The sequence below is a fragment of the Mirounga leonina genome, unplaced genomic scaffold (assembly GCF_011800145.1).
Source record: "Mirounga leonina isolate KUSES-001 unplaced genomic scaffold, KU_Mleo_1.0 Mir_173, whole genome shotgun sequence".
Classification (NCBI taxonomy): Eukaryota; Metazoa; Chordata; class Mammalia; order Carnivora; family Phocidae; genus Mirounga; species Mirounga leonina.
In genome coordinates, this window is record NW_023270447.1 from 90018535 (window position 1) to 90039996 (window position 21462).

The window sequence follows — 21462 nt, forward strand, 5'->3', positions numbered from 1 at the left end:
CGGAGCCCCGGGCCGCGCCCGGCCGTGCGCGCGCCCGCGGGACCCCTGAGGACCGGCCTGAGCGCGTCGTGGGGCGAGCCCGGGGGCCTGCGCGCGGCGGGCGGCGGCGGCGGCGGCGGCGGCAGCACCAGCAGCTTCCTGAGCTCGCCCTCCGGGTCCTCGGGCTACGTCACGCTGCCCTCGGACTCGCTGGGCTCCGCGTCCTAGGGCCTGCCGGCGCCTCCCCATGCGCGCCCCGCGGGCCGGGCCGCCCGCAGGGACCAAAGCACCAAAGATGCCACGCTGACCCAGGCCGGGTGCCGGGCAGCGCCACGCGGGGCCTGCCGACGGCGCCTGGCCCAGTGCCAGCCCTCCCCGCGTGACTGAGCCGTGGGCGTTGCCCGGAGGGGCGGCGGCTGCCCTGGACCGCTGCTGGGGAGCGCATCACGGGGCAGAGCGAGGCTGGGCTCGGGTAAAGGCGGGCTCTGCACGCCCTGATGTGCCTGGGCAGCGGGACTGGGGGGATGGGGGTGGCAGCAAGGAGCCCGGGGCAGGGCCACCACCAGGCGGAACAAAGCCCAGCCCTGCAGAAGCAGGAGCCAGGGGACTGACTGCACCCTGCTTTCCACTTTGCACTGTTAACTGTCTCACCTCAGTGGGGGGCAGGGTACAGAGGGTCTCTAAGCACAGGGGTCTTCAGAGCCCAAACAAGCTCTCTGAGCAGGTGTTCCTGCTGACCAGTTCTGCCTCAGTTTCCCCATCTGTAATGAGCAGGTGACCATATTAACTCTCAGGACTGTTTGGAGAAGTCTCCCGGTCCGCGTGCACCGGCCCCTGCATGGACAGGGTGTGAGAGCGTCTAGGGCCCTCTGTGGGTCCTTTGTGGGGGTCAGTCTTCAGTGTGTGGCCTGCTGTGGCCTCTGCGCCTGAGGCCTCCCACTCTCAGTGCCCCTGGCCCCCACCCGCACCCCGGCTATAAAGCACAACACTTTGCACCATCACCCACCTTGACCACTGTTCGTGTCCCTGCCCTCTTCACTCTCCCCACCGCGCCAGCCACCTCTAGGATTCCCACCATGAAGGTCGTGGGTCCATGATGGGCGAGAACTGAAGCGAAGGGAGAATGGGCTTCCTTATCTTGAGGCCCCCGGGACGGGGGTCCTGGCCTAGAGGTCTCCCGGATTCTGGGTTTAAGGCCTGGTCCCTTCTGAGGGTCCTCCCTCACCCCGGGGTCAGGGCTCTTTGCTCTCTCTCCTGAGCAGAGCCCTTGCTAGCCTAGGCTTCGCCATGGGCCTTGGGGAGGGGCCTGCTGGGTCTTCCGTGGAGAGGCACCCTAGAATTCGGCTAAGCAGAGGCCCGGGAACAGCTGTGATCTTGAGCTGAAAGGACAGGGCCAAATGCAGAGGTGGTCTCGTCCTGGCCCCTGCCTCGGCACAATGGCCCTACACAGGAAAACCTGGAGCAGATCCCAGGGCCTGCACGGAGCCGGCCTGCACTGTACTCCCTCCTGCTCTGCGGCCGCCCCCAACCTTCCCGCCTGTGGCCAAGCCTATTTCCTCACCCAGCTGACAGGGTGTCAGTCCCAGAAGAGGGCCCTGGGGGGGGGGGGAAGGATAGCGGACTGGCTCCATCTCTGCTTCTGAGATCCCCCTAGTTGCTGGCTGGGGGGCAATGGGAGGGATGAGCTGGCCACAGGTGAGCAAGGCAGGAAGCTGCAGTACAGCCTCAGCCATGGGACGCGCCACCTCTGGCCATCAACGCTGTGCCTTCAAGGACCAACCTGTCGTGTGGGGGCAGAGATCTTCAGCTAGCCACTGTGTCGTTCCCCCCACCTCACCCCTCCACCCACTCACCCCTGCTCAGGCCAGCCCATTTGTCACATTGGGTTTTTACTCTGTGTACTTCGTATCCAATGGCAATATTTGCAGGGAGACATGGTACCCCAAAGTCCCTCCAGTTCTGGTTTTTACAAAAAAGAAAAAAGGAGGGAGGACCCCAAACGGAGGACCCTGGAGCCTGGGGCTCCCTCTCACACTTCATGAGCCCCTAGGCCTCTTTGCTGCATTCATAAACAGCTTGACCCTGGGCTCACAGGGAGCCCTGTCTTCACATCACCACCCACCCAGAGCCAGGGATCCGTTTGTAGTTTTTTGACAACTGAGCATTTCTCTTCTGTACAGGATACAATAAAAACTTCCTATGATTTGCTCCTGGCATTCCTAGGCTGGTTGCATGGAAACACCTTTCTAGAATAGAGCAGCACTGCTTAGCCAGCTGCCCCCCAACGTCTCTCCTCTGGGTCCGGAATCCCTCCTAGTGCGCCATCCTTTGGGTCGGTGCCCCTTTTCTATGCAACTGCTGCAGCCCCACCCAGCGAGTGAGACTGGCCTGGAGCAGCTGCAGGATGGAGCTGTGGGCTGGGCGCCAAAGAAGCCCTAGAAAGGCAGCTTACAGCCTCGGCTCCAGGTGTGGCTTCAGGGGCGTGTAGCCCCTATGAGGTTGGCTCAGGAGGGCAGGAAGCGTAGGGCCGAGGCGGGGAGGGCGGGTGGTGGTGCCGGACCTACTGTGCGGCTAGCGGGCTCCGGTAAGAATTCGGAGGCCGCGCCCAGGGTCCGCGGCGTAAGGTCGCCACCTAGTGGCTGGCAGAGGGATTAGTGCGGCTGCCCCGGTCCCCCAGTCGCCCCCAACGCAGTAGGAAGCGGAGACCCAAGAGGCCGGCCCCAGGACCGCCACAACCGGGACCCCTCCCCGCCTGTGCTTCAGAGTCTGATGGGTGGAGTGGGGGAGCCGGGCCGCTCTCCCCTCGCAGCCTAACCAGAACGGGTTTAGCACACAGGCAAAGCAGGGCGCTCCTAAACGGGAAATGTTGTATAGAAAGTCGGTATTTGTCGTTCAAAAGATGCACCCAAGCAGGCATCGTGGGAGAAATTTGGACCTTCGTGGTCTCTTTATACCCATTTCACAGGTTTGCCCTGTGGGTATTCTGAATTTCAAACCAGAAGTGCCAGGATCTCTTCCGGGGCTCGGCGCGGGATTCCCGTCCCCCAACCCCAGGCTGCCCCTCGAGAACCGGGACCCCGGGCTAGAGTCCGAGCACAGAAATGACCTCGTTTTCGGACGAATAAACAGGCGCCGAGCGCTCCGAGGGTTGTCGAGGGTCGCGGGCTCTGTGGCGGCCGCAGAGGTCCGGAGGCCGGGACCCTCAGGAGCCGCGCGGCGGGGGGTGGGGCGAACCGAGCGATGGGCGGAGCATCTTGCGGGGCGGGCTGCTGAGCCAGGACAGCTCCGGGCGGGTCTTCCGAGAGGGGCGGGCCTCGGAGAGCGCGCCTGCCGGGTGGGCTGCGCCGCGTACGGAGGGGGTGGGGATCCGTGGAAGCCGAGAGGATCCCAGGTGGGGGTGGGCTGGGGGCCCCTCGCCGGCGGGGCGGGACCCGCCGTGCTTTGTGCCGGTGGGAACCGGGCGTCCTCGGCTGGCTGAATGGGCCGGGGCGGGGCAGCAATTCTCCTCGCTGCGAGGGGTCCGCTCTGCGCCGCTGCAGACGGCGACCTTCCCACCGCGGCGCGGCTGCTGGGCGGGGGTGGGGACGGGCTGCCCGCCGGGGGCCCTGGGAAAGAGGCGCGGCCTGGGACATCCCCTCCCAGCCCCACGAGAAGGTGGGAAGAAGAGAGAGTGGGTCTGGCTTGAGTAGGTGGGGCTCGGGTGGGGGGCGGACCCCGGTCCCCCCTGTGGTTCCGTGTATTTCCTCGCGTTCGCGGGCGCGCGGCACCCTCCCGGCCACCCCTGCCACAGGACCGGGACGGACGACTGGGGGTCCCGGCCGTCACCGCAGGCGCGCTCTAAACAGTCTCTGCGTCCCCATGCCAGGCGGGGGCCCCCTTGAGTCCGAGGCCGCGCCGGGACTCACCAGGGCCGCCAAACGCCCAGACCCGGCCCCGGGCTCTCGGTGCAGCGGCGAGGCGCCGGCTGCGGCCCCGGGACGCTGGAGGACGGGCCGGGGAGACCTCCAGGGAAGAGGAGCAGGGGTGGCGGGGAGGGCGAGCCGCCGGTGGCCGGAGCAGGGGCCCAAATGGCAGGGGCGCAGGCGCCGAGCGGGGCGGGTGCCTTCGGGCTCGGGCCGGCGCTGTCCATGGTGCTGCCTCCTGCGCGCTCGTGCGCCAGGGGGCAGCGCAGGCCACCGCCTCCCTCCTCTCGGCGCCGCAGAAGCTGGCTAACGCCGGGCAGACAGCTGCGGAAGCCCGACGGGAACTCAGCTCCGCTGGGGACCGACCAGAGCCCTGGGGGGAGGGGAGCGGACGGGAGAAATGTGAAGGGGAGGGAAGAATGGGAGAGGGGAGGAGGAAAGGACAGATGTAGGGACAGAAAAGGAGGGGAGAAGAGTGGCGGGGAAGGGAGGGGAGGGGCTAGGCAACCCGAATTTCTTTCCCAGGGTCCAGATCTTTGCCCAACCGGATTACAACTGCACTAGCCTGCAGGGTCTTTGCGGCCTCCTGGCTCCAGCAATCTGGGGCCCTCTCCTCACCCAGCTGCCCACTGCCCGGAGCTTTCTTCTCCATCCATTTTTCCTTTATCTGGACTTGTCATACCCAGGGCTCTGACCTCACAAGTCACTCCCCCCGCCCCCGCAGCTCCTTGCCCTACCGGCTCCAGACGCCCTCCCACCTTGCACCGAGTTCTGAAGGCTTTTCATGTACTTGACGCTCAGCTCCAGTATATCTGCCTTCTCCAACTTGCGTTTCCGGATCTGCAGATCAGTGGAAAGGGCTCTTAGCTGGGCAGTCCGACTTGGAAGGAATGAGGTTGGGGACTGTATCACCCCCACCTCACCACGACCCCACGTCTCACCTGGTGTGAGTAGTGTTTTTCCAGCAACGACTTCAGCTGCTCCAGGGACACATTGATGCGTGCCCGTCGCTTCTTCTCCATCAATGGCTTGGAGATCTGTGAAGGGGTGGCATTTTAGGGCAGGGCGACGGTCCTCTCACCCTCTGCCCCACACCACCCCCGCCTTGGCAGGGCGCCCACCCTGCGCTCCTCAGGACTCCAGACCTTGCGGAAGCCGCCGGCATGGCCACCGGAGCTGGCCTGGGTCCCGGGCTTAGTGCCCATGGTGTCGTTATCTGCGCCTGTGGGAGGCAGTGCCGCCTTTATAGGGGCTTCTCGTTTACATGTCAATGAGGCGCTCCTGGGCTCGAGGAAACCCGGGGGGGGGGGAGGAGATGAGAGGGGGATGCACCGTGAAATTCCCCACCTCCCTCTTTGCCCGGGCTTCAGCCTCACCTCCAGGAACCCTGCTTTCTTCCAAGGGACCCCCCTTCCCCTTTCTCAGTCTTTCCTTTATCCCACTCACCCCCACCACTTCCTGAGTCTGGGCTCCCCTCCCATGCACACCCCTCCATGCCCTGTCCTGTCTCCGTGTCTAGTGTCCCTAGGTACTGAGCCTCACCACTAAGCCCACTTACTAGGCCCCTTGCTGCCCCTTGCCTCCAAGCATTCTGGGAGGGCACCCACTGAGGAATGTCCATGGGCCCAGCTGGCTCTGAGCCTGGCTCATGACTCTGACAAGGTGCCGCGCCTCTCTGGGCCTGATGAAGATGCGGAGGCAGGGAGGACCCGCCAGCGAAGCCTTTCTGCGGGTTTCACGCTCTGGCCACGCTGGCAACGCCACATTAGTCGCCCTAATGTCGGGACAATGCAGCGATTTTCTGCCTGTGGCTGCTCAAAGCCGGGCACAGGCTGGGCCCGAGGGGGCCAAGCAGCGACATGTGTCCCATTAAAGCGTGCAGCCCGCCCTCAGGGCCACAGCCAGTCTCCTCCTGGCTGGGGTCTTGGACTGGGAGCACTCCTGTGCAGAGGTGTAGCCTGGGCTCATGTGCCCTCTGGCCCTGTTAGGCCCCAATCCACCTCGCCTAGCTGGGGGGAAGCTGCAGGCAGCCTCAAGCCAGGGCGAAGAGAACAGCCTCCTCCATCCTCATTCCCAGATTTCCAGGCTGGACAAGTAAGGCACTGACCCTTTACCTCACAGCCTGCGAGTTCATTCCCACCAGCCTTCTCTCGGTCCCAACAAATGCAAGGTGAGGGTGGGAAAGACCACTGATCATATGGGGAGAGCAACATTCTGTGCTCTTGGAGGTCTGGAACCCCCACACACTTTTCATTATTCGGGCTGTGGTTGGAGACCCAGGGAGCTCCGTGGAGGAGGCACCCACCCCAGGACCGGGTAGGCCCTACAGCAGGACTGCTGCAGTCCCGGACTGGACCCTGGGAGCAGGACTCCAGTAGCTGTGACTGACAGGCTGACGTCCAGAGGAGTCCCTGAAGTTCACAGCTAGTTATCTCCCTGTACTGGGCTCGCAGGGCCTCAGTTTCAGAGTTTGTAAAATGGGGTTCCGAACAATGCGGGCCCCCACGGCTGCTCTCGAGGGTGATGAAGCAGCAAGGACGCAAAAGTTCTGCAGATGAGCCCTGCGGCAGAGGAATACACAGATTGGCCTTTGCAGGGACTCAGCGTGAGGGGGAGCGGACACTGCTGGGGCCTGGGTGGGCTCCCTCGGCTCCCTGGAGCTGGGGCGTCTTCTCCCCCTGACACCCGCCCCCCTGTCCCCTCCCGGAGTATTGAAGGGCCCTGCCGGGGCAGAGGCGTTCTCAAGCGCCAAGCAGCGTGGAGAATCGCGCCCCGCCCTCCTTTCAGGCCTAGGTTGCGTGGCCCGCGGCTTCGAGGTACTCTTGCGCCACGGCCTCGGGACCCACCCGCCTGATCTGGGCCGGGCCGGGCCCGCGTTGGGCGGCGGGGCCGAGGCCGGACGGCAGGCGTTGGCACGCGCCGGGCAGCTTTGAAGCGCCGGGGCTGACCGGGCCCCATTGGCCTCCGTGCGTTCCTCGGGCTTGGGGAGGTGGCGGCTCGGTACAAAGGCGCCGCGGGGCAGGCGGGCGGCGCGGCCGGGCACAAAGGGGGCAGCCGAGTGTTAAGGGCATTGTGCCGGCCCCACAAAGCCCGCCCCCGCCCGCCCCCTCGGGGCCAAACTCCGGGCGCCCCGCCGCGCGCGGGCTTCCAGCTGCTGCACATCTGCACGGAAGCTGGGCGCGCGCCTCGCTCTGCCGGCCCCCTCGCCCCCGCCCCCGCTCCTGAGCCACGCAGGCTGCGGGGCAATTTGTCCTCTAATTATGATCCCTCCCCATAAACCGCCGCCCGCGCCTTTCAACTCCGGCACATTAGCAAACCAACGGCCCTCGGCGAGGCCCTCGCGGCCCGCCCCCTCTCCAGAGTTAGGGCCGCCATAAAGGGGCCCGCGGACCGCCCCTGCCCGCACCCTGGAATCCGCAGCTCCTCGGGCCATCATCACTCCCCTCGAGCCCGAGCCGAGGGCTCCCGGCCGCGCTGGGTGGGGCCGCTCACGTGGGTGGCTTAGTGTTTTCCTAAGCAGTGGAAAATTGACCGCAAAATGAGCTAATTCGCAAAGTTCTGCTTTGGCTGCGGGCGGCGGGGCTGTCGGGGAGGCCTGGGCTGGACTCGCAGCCGTCAAATTCTGCCCCCGCCCACTTAATGGGCCTCCGCCTCCGCTGCCCCCTACCCCTATCCCGGCACCGCCCCCTGCGTCCCCTTTTTTCCCCCCATCCCAGGACAAGTCCCCGGGCTGGGGCTACCCCGGCCACACACACACCTAGGCTGATTTCCTCCCTGCTTTCCGGGTTTCCCACTCCCAGCGCGGCTCGCCCGCCACGAACAGCCCTCAAGCCGGCTGAGGGTCACGCAGACTCAGGGAGGAAAGAGATCCCGGTGCGGATTCCATTCCCCCACTCCCCCTTTCCCGTGCCGGGAGAAATCCCCACTTTACCAGCAATTCGGGCTCCTGAGCAGCCACCTCCCCACTAAGACTCAATTCCTCTCTTCCCTCCCCCACTCTTGTCGAGTCCTGAGCCTGAGCATCCTACCCGCACTCACAGGCAGGCGGGGCTCCGGAGGGGTGCGTAGAGGTAGGGGAGACGATTTCCGAGGTGGGGGGGCGGCACACTCCCACCCCCTTATCTGAGAGCAAGCAGGGCGAAGTGCTCTCGGGCTGCAGGGAAGGACATAGACCAACTTAGAAGCTGGGCTTATGCAAACTGGGACGTAGGCCACCGACTCCCTTTCCATCTTTAGCATCTGGGATTCCTAGGGGGCCTGGAAAGGAGCACAAGTTCAGGCAAAGCGCTGGGGAGACCCAGGCTGCCCTTTGCTCATTCAAGGAAAAAAGTCCTTCTATAGTTCTGGAGGCCTCTGGGGGCTTCCAGGAATACTCAGAGCCCTCAGCTTCCTCAGGCTTGAGAATTTAAGGCAAAAAGTGAGCTGTGACTTTGTTCTTCCTTCCCCCTTCCCCCGTTTGGTTTAAGAACATTACAGGGGCACCTGGGTGGCTCAGATGGTTGAGCGTCTGCCTTCGCTCAGGTCATGATCCGGGGTCCTGGGATTGAGCCCCATATCGGGCTCCTGGCTCAGCGGGGAGGCTGCTTCTCCCTCTGCCTCTCCCCCTGCTCATGTTCTCTCTCTCTCTCTCTCTCTCTGTATCTCTGTGTCTCGAATGAATAAATAAAATCTTAAAAAAAAAAAAAAAAGGAAAGAACATTACAGAGCAACTGAGGTTTTGGAAACAAGGGAGGGAGGGGGTTTGCAGGTCCCAGGACAAGAGACGGACCAGATATTCTACCAGCCCTCCCAGGTGATGGCCCCGTGTAGCTAGCCTCTTCACCCTGGGTGAGAGCCCCTTCTCTTCCTCCAGCACCCAGACATTGAAAGCCGTGCTAACTGGTGAGTGCCGCAGAGGCCACCGAGGGTGAAGGGGAGGAGAGAAATGCACCGCCTTCTCTGCAGATGCATTTCAAAGTGGAATGAAGTGATTGCTTCATGTAATTGACTATTGGGACACAGCAAAAGCTCTGAAATGACTCAGCCGATTGTCTCCAGATGGGGTTGAAGAGGCTGCGATTGTTTAACTCTCTTTGGCTGTGTTGGGACTCCGAATAGCCCGGCCGCCAAGGGCCCTCCAGGGGACAAAGGCTGGGACTCCGGTGAGGGCATCAACACTGAACCGGGCTGGCCCAGCTCACGGAGAGTGAATTCAGAGAGACCCCCATTGTCCCAGCCCTTTGTGTTTCTCCCCAGCTGGCTCTAATCTTTAAATATTTACCCGGCCCTTTTGTGCACATATGACTTATGCACTTCGGGCTGATGTGCTCATAAATTACACATCATTTACCCGTTTCCAGACTAGAGAGAGGGGGCTTTCATGCCTGGAGCCCAGAATGGCCAGAGGAGGGAGAAGAAAAGTGTTGGAGGATCAGGGTTCCCTCCTGGGGAGAGCAGCAGCTACACTGAACAGGCCCCTCCTGGCCTCCACGTGGGAAGTGGATGGGACAGAGGAACTGTGAGTGACAAGGACCCCCCAGGAGGCCCCTCTAACAACTGATTGGGGGACCCACCAGCAGGGAGGAGGGAGAGGCCAGTTCTCAGACTTTTTCTTACGCGGTGTCAAGCTTGGACAAGAACAAACTTCTCACTCTGAGAAGCTGGTGTGGGTTGAGGTGCTTGGTGACACCTCACCCCTGGCACCTGCCTCCAGCTTGCTCTGGGTCATCCCCTCTCCCTACATTCTCCCTTGCTCCATCAAGGAACCCCGTTTAAGACAAAGACGGCTAATTTCATCTCAGCCTGCAGTTTAACTTGGAAAAGTCAAGGCGGTTCTTAGGATTCTTGAAACAGGAGGAATCCCCCCTTAGGTCGGGATGGAAAGCCACCTCAGCTGGTGGGCAAATGGCGGGATGAGGGGGGTGCAGGGGAGACCCTGCAGAGGGACCTTCCTGCATGAGAAAGGGCTCCCTTTGTACTCGCCTCTCGGCTCCAAGAACAAAACACATTCAAATGCTTATTTACAAAAGAAGGCAAGTGAGGCATCCCAGGGCTGAGTAGTTCACCTTTATGTTCTTATATTTTTGTGGGCTTGTTGTTCTCATGCCTGCAGACGACACCGGAGAACTGGATGCGGAGTGGATTTCTTTGACCAGATTGCTTCCCTCTCTAGTAGCGGGTCTCAGTGTATGAGCTTCTGTCCATATCTCTCTGTGAATTACTGTTTCTCTGTGCATCTGTCAATCTCTGTGTGTGACTTTGTTTCTCTGGGTCTATGCCAGTGTGTGCATATATTTGCTTACTTGCCTCTTTCCTCCATTACTGCTCTGTGAGCCGTGGGCCCTGACAGATTCAGCAACTCCAGGCACTTGTAAAAATCCCTCTTCCCTCTGGTCTGGCCATACCTGGGAGGGGACTGCTTTTCCTTCCTTTCTTCCTTCTCCAAGATGGTGCTGATGGAGATGTATGGTCTAAAAGGAGGTGGTAGGCAGAGAAGAGAGGGTTGCTCAGGCTCACCAAGCTGGATTTCCTGGCACTCTGTGCCCCCAGAACGGGGGTGCATCAGTGCCCTAAGTCAGTGTGGACAGCAGATGCCAACGGCCAGAAAAGAAGCTTCCTAGGAGTAGCCCTCTGCCCCAGGACCAGACTCACTTCCAGGAGTGAGGATGCAATGATGATTTTCTGGGGTCCCTGAGGTGTCCCAGCATTGGGGGAGAGGTACTGAGTCTGGGTGAGAGCATCAGAAATTGGGGGCAGTGTCGGGAGCATGAGCTCTCAGCCCGTAGTAATGCCATGCCTCCTTCCTACATGGTACTGCAACTGGGCAACTTTGGATTTCAAAACATTAAATCTCCTTTCAATCCCATGAACCCAGTTTAGTAAATGTTTCCTAAGCATTATTTAAACATGGTACTGGGCTTTGCAGAACATTATCAATACCTTATGCTGAAATGAGGACTCCTTTTTTATAGGAAGCTGAAACTTGGGAGTAGATTTTCTCAAGGTTACAAAGCTGGGCCCTGGCAGTGCTGAGACCAGGATTCAATCCCAGGCTCTCCATCCTTCCCTGAGCCCAGCTGCTCAGATGCCAGGCCTCCTGCCAGGTCCTGTGGGGACAGAAGAGGACGGGGCAGCCAGAGGCTCAGATGCAGGTCTGGGTGACTGCAGTGCACAGCCCGCCTGGTCTCAGCACTCTCTGACCCACTACTCTCCAGCCTCTCCAGGGGCCTGTCCCCTATCCCAACACAGGCTTCCTTTCTCCTACCTGAGTCTGCAAACTTGGTGCCCGCTCTCCCTCCCTCTCCATAGATGCCCTTGCTCTCATTTCCAGCATAAGGCTGCTGGTCCCTGAGTGCCCCAAGACCTAGCTCCAGCATCTCTTCCATGCTGCCTCCTAACCCTCTGCCCGCCCACCTGCAGGACCCTCCTTGGAGTCCCTCTCTCTCTCTCTCCATTCTTACTTGGCTCCTATCCCACTCCCACCCCACCATAGTTTATTCTAGTCACTCGCTTACTTGTTTTTCTCCTTCATCATCCCTCTGTGAGCTCCCCCGGGTGAGACCATTAACGCTTTCAAAAACAAAAAAAAATTTTGTATTTAAAAAGTAATGTGTTGGGCGCCTGGGTGGCTCAGATGGTTGAGCGTCTGCCTTCGGCTCAGGTCATGATTCCAGGGTCCTAGGATCGAGTCCCGCATCGGGCTCTCTGCTCCTTGGGAGCCTGCTTCTCCCTCTGCCTCTCTGTCTCTCATGAATAAATAAATAAAATCTTTAAAAAAATATATTAAAAAAAATAAAAAGTAATGTGTTGATTGTGCACAATATGGAAAATACAAAAACATATACAGAAGACAATGAAAGTCACCCATTGTTCTATCACCAATGTGAAAAAATTGTGGCTTATATTTCCATTGTTTCCCCAGGCTCACACGTTTGCTTTTGCTTTTCCCAAGCGAAGCCAAGATCGCACTGTCAAGTTCTGTGTTCTGCCTTTTGAAAAACGTGATGTGTCCTGAGCTTTTCCACGACTGGCCAACATTCTCCCTCACCACGAACTGAAGGGGGCGGTCCTCCCGCGCGCAGAGTCCCCGTCCCGGGTTTTCCCGCTGCCTCCGGGGCAGGGTCCCCGCGCGGAAGCAGCCTGGGCACCGAGCGGGCGGCCCCGCTCGCGCCTGCGCGCCCAGGGGTGTCAGGGCGGGGTCGCTTCAGAGTCCTTCGGACGGGGACATTCTTGAGTTTGGGGCTCCTTTCTGGCAGACGCCGGCGACCACTTCTCGGCCGGGGACCCGGGTGCCCCGCGGCCCCGCCCGCCGTTCGCCTTTCGGCCCGGGTCAAGGGACCCCGGGAGGAGGGACAGGGCTCGCGGGACCGGCGGGGCGGGGCCACAGACGGGGCGGGGCCGTGGGCGGGGCGGGGCCGTGGGCGGGGCGCTCCCGCCAAAGCCGGGCTCGGGCCCCGCGGCGCGGTGGTATCGCGAGAGCTCGCGGGAGGCGCGCGGCTCTGGGCAGCGGCGCTTCCCGGTCGGCGTCGGCGGCGCAGTGCGCAGGCGCGGCGGGCGGGTTTCCCCGGGCTACAGCCGGCGCCGTCGCCCGCTCGTCGGCCGCCCGTCGGCCGCCCGGCGCCATGGCGGGCTGCGCGGCGCGGGCTCCGCCGGGCTCCGAGGCGCGCCTCAGCCTCGCCACCTTCCTGCTGGGCTCCTCGGTGCTCGCGCTGCCGCTGCTCACGCGCGCCGGCCTGCAGGGCCGCACCGGGCTGGCCCTCTACGTGGCCGGGCTTAACGCGCTGCTGCTGCTGCTCTACCGGCCGCCGCGCTACCAGGTGCGGGCCGGGCGGAGGCGAGGCGGCCGGGGCCGGGGCCGGGGCCGGGGCGAGGGCGGGAGCCCGGCGGGTTGGGCACGGCGCGCGGGCGCCGTCCGGTCGGGGTCGGGGCGGGCCGGGAGCTGGGCCCGCGGGGGACGGGGGCCGCGGGCGGCAGGAGGGACCCAGGCTCGCGGGGCGCGGGCCCCCTCGTCTCCGGCAGAGTGGGTGGCAAATCGCAGTTGGTGCTGCTCAGCACCTGCGGCAGAGGCGCGTGGGGCGGGGAGGGAGCGGGCCCACGAGTTCTTTTATGGAATTTAAGGTGTGGAGACTTACCTGCTGCCAAGTCTCAGCTCAGAGGGGGCTGGGCGCGGAGTCCCGCTCGCCTGGGCTAGATTCGCTGCGTGGTCTTGGGAAAATGCAGCCAGTAAACCAGGTTCATGCGGTTTCCCCCACGGCTCTGCATAAAAAGAGCAATGGCAGCTAGAACTTACGTAGCGCTTACTCTCAAGGGCTTTACGTGGGTACTCGTCACAGCAATCCTAAGAGGTAGGTACTATTACCATCCCCATTGTGTATATGAGGAAACCCGAGGTCCAGAAAGGCTAAGGAACTTGCCCAAGTCCGCACAGCCAGAGAGGGGTGGACGCGGGATTGGAGCCCAGGCACCCCTGCTTCACCTGTTAATCTCCGAGCACGCCAGCTCTTCGTGGTTTGCCAGTAGCCTACTCCCAGGAAGTAGGGTGTCTGTGCTCCTGCAGACTGGGTGGGGGCTCCCTGTGTGCCCAGGGAGCAGCCAGGTGACTGAGCTTCTTTTGGGTCCGTTTCAGATAGCCATCCGAGCTTGTTTCCTTGGCTTTGTGTTCGGCTGCGGCATGTTGCTAAGTTTTAGCCAGTCTTCTTGGAATCACTTTGGCTGGTAAGAAGTACTTCGGGAATAATGGTTTTGAGGCGAGGGTGGGAGAATCAGAGGGTCAGATGTGGTATTTCCTCATCCCTGTGTCTCATCTCTGACTGGCCGAAGGCTGTTTAGGTTTCTGTAAGGTCTCTAACTTCCACCTAGATTCCTATGTCTTGGACCCTAAGAACTTGAGCCCGCCGGTTGCTTCTGTTGCAGGCAGAAACAGGTCTCCCTGGCACCCGCCCCGTAGGTGCCCTCATCAGTAATGTGACGAGCCCTTCCCAGAAGAGGGTACAGGTCCTCGGTGACAGGAAGGGGCAAGGCTCTGGCTCGTCTTCACAGGCCTTTTCCATCTCTAATTTCTATTAGGTCACATCTAGTGCATCCCCCACGGCCAGTGTAGGATTTTTCCCTACACTATGATTTCAGGCCCTTGAGCCTTCTAGTCCCTGACCTGGATATGAACCAATGGCTTCAAGGTAAAAAGCTTTATCTCCTGTTATCAATACTCCGAGCCATCTAATCCTTCTTTGCTGGAATTATTTGTTTTGTTGGATTTTTGTATTCAGCATACATCACTGCTTTATTTTGATTATGTCCCACTCTCATACTTTACTGTGTGTAGTATCATTTTTAAAAGACTGTGAAAGGCCCATAATGCCTTCCCTGCCTATGTTTGTTTGTTTGGTCTATTACATTCCACATGTAGTCCTTTTAAAACCCCACCTTCTGCAAACCTGAGCAGCCATGTTACATGTGGGTGCCTGCTGTCCACTCTCAGATAGGTAACAACGGGACCTCCTCTTAGAATTCAGGGACGGTTCAGCAGACCCAAATTTGTACTTTGAGTTACGGCTGACTTGATTCCCTTGCCCCAACTTACCTCTCTTTCTTTTTGTTTTTAAACAGGTATATGTGCTCCTTGTCACTATTCCATTATTCTGAATACTTAGTCACAGCAGTCAATAATCCCAAAAGTCTGTCCTTGGATTCCTTTCTCCTGAATCACAGTCTGGAGTATACAGTAGCGGCTCTTTCTTCTTGGATAGAGTTCACACTAGAAAATATCTTTTGGCCAGGTCAGTGTGTCCTCCTTTCTCCTCCGGAGGGGAGAAAGGTGGTTTTGTGCAGGCCTGAGGGCAGTGACGTGGGTTCACCTCTCAGCTATAATCTCCCGGAGTGATTTTCTGCAGATGTCTATCCTCACTAAGCTCTTTATAAAGGACAAGCAGAGCCTGTGAATTCCACTTCTGGATTTTGAATGGAGGACGTGTTGACCGTTTGCCTTAAGCCTTCCATAACATACCACACTATCTAATATACCAACCTGTGATAGCTGTAATCTTAATTTTACAGTCAGAGATTTGCATCTGTTCATTTTGTGTGACTTGAGACTTTTCTTGTGAAGATTTTGTTAGCAAAAACCTCTGCATCTGAAACCTCTCCAATTGAACTTTCCACAGCAAATTAAGTAAAATGTACGTGGATCCCAGGATTCAGTAAAGAGCCAGGGCGCGAAACACTAGATCCTCCTCTGCTTCACTTAGCTCTCCTTGTCCCCAAGGGAAGGAAGGGGGCATGTGGCTGAGGGACATGGATGGGGAGTCCATCATGTCTTTGCCAAGACTCTAATTGGGTTGTTGGCACTTTAAACAGATGAACAGCACAACTTAGGGGAATGTGTTTTGCTTATAATTAAATTTTAATGTGATGACAAATGCTAATTATTCACTAGCATGTTTCCTAATGTTGCTAGCCTTGGGAAAATAGGTTAATTTTAAGCATCCGCAGGGGGAGCTCCACAGTCCCATGTCTTCATTTCCTGTTTGTCACATGTCTCTCCTCCAGAACTGAAGCAGATCACCTGGCTCAGTGCCATGGGGCTGCTGATGGTGGTCTTTGGAGAATGTCTGAGGAAAGCAGCGATGTTCACAGCTGGCTCCAATTTCAACCACGTGGTGCAGAATGAAAAATCAGAAACCCACACTCTGGTCACAAGCGGAGTGTACGCTTGGTTCCGGCATCCTTCCTATGTTGGGTGGTTTTACTGGAGTATTGGAACCCAGGTACAGTATCAGAAATGACAGTGGTTGCCTTTAATTTCTTTTACATTTTTAAAGATTGACATAACTCACATAGCATAAAATTCACCATTTCAAAGTGTACAATTCAGTGGATTTCAGTGGATTTATTAGGTTGTTGGTCTCCTTTAAATAGGTGCATGTGCCCCCTGTCGTGGTTTTGAGTGAGAACAAAATAAAATGTAAAAGAACCGATGTAGTCTTTAACACTTTTTTTACTATGTACATAAAATCTGGGTGTCCTAAACTTGTAAACTGGCGATTCTAGGTGCTCTTACCCCATCTGCTCTACCCCTTCCCTGCTTCTTTAACTTAGATCTGGAGCACCCCAGTGGGTGCTCTGAGGACAGAGATGGGGCTTTGGGGAGAGAGAGCCTTCTGCTGCTCAAGTGGATTCTGATTTTCATTCGAAGCTGCTGTTGATGAGGCAAAGGTCTAGATTGGATTTAACGTGAGCTACAGAGGTTTATGCTGTCTCAGGTTGCAGACCAAGCCTTGTTTCCTGCCTATTGCCTCTTGAATATGTTCTCTTGGTCCTAGAAAGACTTGGCCAGAGAATGTGACCAGAGCTTAGGAGACTCCTCACCTCTTTGGGAAAATCCAGTCTGGGGCCCCCAAGCATTCCATTGGCAATGTGTGGTCTGTTGGGGACTCTCTGGTGACCCCCAATGGTGTAGAAGGGTCAGGACAGTCCACATGGGACTTATTTTAATACTTGCATTTCTGAAACCTAAGACTCTCCTGCATCAACAATCCTGTTCCCTGAGAACAAGTTGACTGTAGTTGAATCATGTCATTTGCCATGAATGCTACCTACATACCGAAGTGCTCTAGAACTAGAGAGTTTGCCTACCTCTGTGACCATAGGTCTTTTTACACTGTGGCCCAGCACACACGCGCTTATAAAAATGGAACAGGTCTTTTCCAGGATAGTACTTACTGTGTACAAAATACTCTATTTCTTGTCTTACTTGTAATGCTACTTGGCGGATGCACGGAGTGGATTGCAGGGCTCAGGAACAGGTTGTGGCCTGCCGTTGGGAAGCCCACTACAGGGTGTGTCACGAGGCCACACGTGTGTGGTGGCACAAGCCCCGGGATCATCGACGGGGCCAGTCCTGGCTTTCACGCTGGCTGCTTGGCCTCTCTGCCCTCACACATTGAGAACAGCAGTGCCACCTCCGAGGTTTGCTGTGGGGGCTTATTGGTTGGAAAGGGCTTAGCTTGTGCTTGCAACACAGTTAAGTACCCTGTAAGCAGTGATGGGAATAAGTCGAGGGCATGTGCCTGGCTCTCTGGGTGGAAGTCTTCCCCTTGGGGTAGACACGTGTCCATGGGGGTCCATCAGAGCGGGCAGGGGTGGAGTGGTGGGTTTCCCACGCAGCACAGAAGTTCCTGAGAGCTGGGAGATGTTCTTGGCCTGGAGGGGTTGTTTGGCGGTAGATCAGTGGGGAAGATGTTCTCAAAGTGGAAAAAACACATGAGTAAGGAGGTGAGAGGCAGTCCAAGTGGGCACAGCCCTGAGGAAGGGGGCTGGAGGCAAGGCCCTGCTTTTCTGGGTTTGGGCACGGGAGTGGTTTGAAGACAAGTGATTTCACAGTAGCACTGTATGTGGTACAGGGCTAGGCCGTGGGGGCCAGGAGGGGGTGACGAGGCAGCTGCGAGGGTGTGTGTGTGTGTGTGTGTGTGTGTACACGCGTGTGTGTGTACGTGCTTGGAACAGGAAGGGGCAGGCTGGGAGCTCCACGGGAACTCTCACCTGGGGTGGGATCAGGAGCTGCCGTCACCTGCCCTGAGGATTGAAATCCGAAAAGTTGATCTTTTATTTTTTTTATTTTTATTTTTTAAAGATTTTATTTATTTGTCAGAGAGAGAGAACACAAGTGAGCACAAGCAGGGGGAGCGCAGGCAGAGGGAGAAGCAGGCTCCCTGCTGAGCAAGGAGCCTGATGCGGGGCTCAATCCCAGGACCCTGGGATCATGACCTGAGCCAAAGGCAGATGCTTAACTGACTCAGCCACCCAGGCGTCCGTCCCATGAAAAGTTGATCTTTTAATTTTTAGATCTGTCTCACATAAGAGGAACAACAGAAAAGTGTCTGGAAAAAAACTACAGTGATGAGTGTTTAGCTCTAAAGTAAAAGTAGTGGTAAGGTTTCAGTGAATGGCCTCAGTTCTCAAAGACGCTAATAGTATTTTGAGAGTCTCTGGGGCGGTTGGCAGGAAGTTCTCTGTGGATATTCAGGAGAAGCAGGTGCTGCTGAAGTTCTCGGTGTCGGGACACTGACCCTGATCAACTTCATGTCCCCCGCCAGGTGATGCTGTGTAATCCCGTCTGTGGCGTTGGCTATGCTCTGACAGTGTGGCGATTCTTCCGAGATCGAACAGAAGAAGAGGAGATCTCGTTAATTCACTTTTTTGGAGAGGAGTACCTGGAGTATAAGAAGCGGGTGCCCACAGGCCTGCCTTTTATAAAAGGGGTCAAGGTGGAGCTATAACACAGCAGGAGCGGGCCACCCTGGGCCCAGGGGCCTCCCACTGGGCGTGGCCCGGGCCACACCTGCCTCCGGTCAGCCACTCTGCGGAATGGATTTTCTGAACCATTTTGTATGTCACCAATTACTCTTCCAGAGTATCACTCAAGACCAAATGGTCAGAAGGCCTCAGGACCAAAGGACCCCACACCCTAGAGCAATCTGTTCTTGGGCTGAATCAAGGTAGGACACAGATCAAAGACGGACAAGGAGCAAATAACAGCAATATTCTACAGTGACCCCGCCCCCCCCAGAAGGGCCCGGGTGAGAGCCCCGGCCGCGCACCATCCCCCACGAGGCATTTAGTGTAACCAAGACCCCTCAGGAGCAGTGGACTCGCTCATTACTGAGTAAGGCTTCTTTGGCAGGAAGGGGTATGTGGACAACAGTGCTTAGTGTTAGAAATACATTCAAAATCTTTAACCGGAAAACACAAACAGCACAGCTTCGACCTCCTTATTTCTGTGCTTAAGTGCATGAGCATCTATACAGTTTTAAAGATAATTCTTTATAAGGCACTTTGGCTCTTAATATATTTAATCGTATTTACATATCTATTTTTTATAAATAGCAGTATAAATTCTAAGGGGACTTGGTGTTTATAGCCCCAACTTTTATTTGGCAGACAGGCAGCATGGACACCTCCAGACGATTTGGCTGAGTGGCTTTGTGTTAACAAGGGCACCCCAAGCCAGGGAGACTGTGGGCCTCTGTGGCTTTCCCTGGGGTCCTGGCCTGCTCTTCTCCCAAGAGGGGGCTGTTATCAGTGACAGGCATGTCGAAGATGTGTCATTTTAACTTTATCCAAGAAATGCTTACTGAACACCCGCTCTGTGTAAGGCATTGTTAACCATTGGGAAGTATTGCTCTCCATTTATTTGGGATTTTAGTCTTACTGCATCATAGCTTATATTTTTGTGTTTCAGTTGAAATCTATTAACTATTGATTTCTATGTTCTGTTCTCAAAATTCCACCGACTCTAATGCCATTTCAGACTGTCTTTTCCAAAGGGATTCAAGCATATATAACTATACAATTCAAGCAAGTCAGCTCATGAGAGTCTTAAATAGAGCAAATGATCCCAACTGAGATTTAGTCAGTATTTTTGTTTTTCAAGTTTGGGGAGAGTGGTTGGCTTTAAATACATCAGCTTTAAGACCCTTGTTTAATTCTGGATAAGAGAGGGCCTTGGTCTCAGCGTGAAATCCTTCCTGCAGTTGGCGGTGGCGCTCCCGAAGCCCTCTCGCGAAGGCGGTGGCCGCCCCTGGCTGCAGAGCTGCCCAGCTGCCACGCCACGCCTGGAGGCTTCGAGGAGCCACTTAACCTTTCTGTGCCTAGACTCCCCATCTGTAGAATGGGGTCAATACCACCTACCTCATAGGGGTGTTGTGAAAACTTAGAAGAACAACGTCAAACGTTTCAAATGCTTAGATAAGAGAGATGGCATAAATGGAATCTGCACCGTGAGAGATTGCACAGATGCGGACCCTGGTCAGCTGTACCAGACTCTGGAATTGTGTGTTCAGAAGAGCATGTTACCAACTCAGAAATAGTACCGACTTCTAGATTTCATGGCCTAATTAATTTTTTCGTTATTATATATACCAAAGAGGTTTACGGGTTTGTTGATTCCTGGGATGACACTCTTCTGGTATGAGTGGACCCTACCGTTGGCCCTCGAGAGGGCCTTGCAGCCAGGCTGGCCAAGGCCGCTGCTGGAGCTCTCAGCAGCTGGTCCTGCTGGCATGAACACTCCCCAGTGGGACGTCGACGTGCACTTACTCTGGGAACTTGAGTTGAATCAGTCCTGACTTGTTCTCCAGACCACGCTTAGCAAAGTAAACTCCACTCATCAGGATTGCAGACTGGAGGAAGGCGTGGCTGGGGTTTCAGTAGCCATCCCCAGCTCCTTGAGTGACAGTTCTGTGCTGCATCTAGCAGGATTGGACGCAGCTTTCATTCCCATGGTGGGGGGGGCTGGGGGGGCTGTGAAGTTGTCTTTAATAGATGGAGAACAGCTAACGATGGCCCTTGGCTCTGTGGACAGAAAGTCTGAAGGTGTTGGCATTTGGTGATCTCAACTTCATCCACCTGCTGGAGTTCACAAAGCCCACCTTCCTGTCAGGCCCTTGAGCTCAGGAGGTAGGCCTGGTGTTTTGCAATGAGATGCTACCGTTATACCACCTGGGCTTTAAAAAGCAAAATCCCATGGGCGGGAGTAGGGAGACACCCCGAGCCTGACTTGTACACCCAGGGCAGAAGTCAGCAGTTACTTAGGGAGAAAAGATGAACTACTTAGGGGAAGATTTGGCAAGTGATTGACTTTCATCTAGTACTGACATTTTCAGATTATTTTTAACTTTATAAATTTAGCAGTGACAGTATACACGACAGAGAATCAGGTTAATGAAGTACAGGCTTTCTGGGTATTCCCAGAAGCTTTCTGGGTAAAGGCCACATCACCAGTTCCCTTAAATTAAGAAACTGTCAAAAGAGATGACTTACTTTTTCCATTGCAGGTTTTAAAGTGGAGATTCTTAAATGGAGAAAAGGCAATGCACGGAACAAAGCTACTTTGAAGTAGCGTAAAATGAAACATTCTATGAGGATTTGCAGGCTATGGCTAAGAATAGCAGTTTACAGAAAAGAGGTAGTAAGTAGCAGGAGCCTGGCTGAAAGCAAAAGACAGCATACCCCACTGTCCCTTCATCATTTGTAGGAACTGCTTCTTGAGCCTAAAGCCTAAACTTTATTAATCGCTTCCATTTATTTAACACTGAGTGATTGACATGATAGGGGAATATTCCTAAACCAATACGTGTGTTAATAGCTTAGGCTCAGGAGGGTCGGCCGTAGCTCAAGCTCATTCTGGTAGCAGTCACTCTGTCATAGGTACAGTAAACCCCTGTCCCTTCTCTGCACTTTCTTACTGCCTTAGATAGTTGTGATCTCCCACCGCATCTTGCTTCTGTAGTGACTTGATGAGGTTGGTAGGAGAGGCTTGCTGTCTGCGCCCTGCTGTGAGACTTGATGCCTTGCCCTGGGCTTGGAGGGCCAGCCGTCACGGGTGGTCCCAAGCGCTTGCTCTAGAGGAAGCCGTCCCGTAGCTAGGAGAGTAATTTAATGGAGTAATTATTCTACTCGTCTTTTTACATGCAGAAATGTTTATTTAAATATTTTAAATTGGATTTTCTTTCACAGATACTGAATATTCTTTCCAATTCTTAAATAAAACTGTACTTGATTTCACTATGAACCATAGCGTGATTGTGTGGGACGTAATCATGTCACC

The 21462-nt window shown here is 56.5% G+C and overlaps 3 protein-coding genes across 4 annotated transcripts in view; 2 read left to right on the plus strand and 1 right to left on the minus strand.

Moving 5' to 3' along the window:
• The window catches only part of GPR153 (G protein-coupled receptor 153), an 8279-nt gene extending 8072 nt beyond the window's left edge, over positions 1 to 207 (plus strand). Inside the window, exon 7 of the mRNA XM_035019028.1 lies at positions 6 to 207. Coding sequence (XP_034874919.1) covers positions 6 to 207 — 202 coding nt within the window. The remainder of the gene's footprint in view (positions 1 to 5) is intronic.
• A 3673-nt stretch (positions 208 to 3880) lies between these two features.
• HES3 (hes family bHLH transcription factor 3) lies at positions 3881 to 13204 on the minus strand. Of its 2 annotated transcripts, none has more exons than XM_035019927.1 (4): positions 12992 to 13204; positions 4823 to 4918; positions 4640 to 4721; positions 3881 to 4254 (listed from the first exon to the last, which is right to left on the minus strand). In XM_035019927.1, the coding sequence occupies exons 2-4, from the start codon at positions 4901 to 4903 to the stop codon at positions 3881 to 3883; spliced, it is 537 nt and encodes a 178-aa protein (XP_034875818.1). In that variant the 5' UTR covers positions 4904 to 4918; positions 12992 to 13204. The 2 variants fall into 2 exon arrangements, with proteins under 2 accessions (XP_034875818.1, XP_034875817.1); XM_035019926.1 differs by lacking the exon at positions 12992 to 13204 and adding an exon at positions 7920 to 8058.
• ICMT (isoprenylcysteine carboxyl methyltransferase) lies at positions 12446 to 21426 on the plus strand. The gene is made up of 5 exons (XM_035019925.1): positions 12446 to 12676; positions 13486 to 13574; positions 14466 to 14635; positions 15405 to 15622; positions 17951 to 21426. The coding sequence occupies exons 1-5, from the start codon at positions 12482 to 12484 to the stop codon at positions 18131 to 18133; spliced, it is 855 nt and encodes a 284-aa protein (XP_034875816.1). The 5' UTR covers positions 12446 to 12481; the 3' UTR covers positions 18134 to 21426.
• The last annotated feature ends 36 nt before the right edge of the window (positions 21427 to 21462 follow it).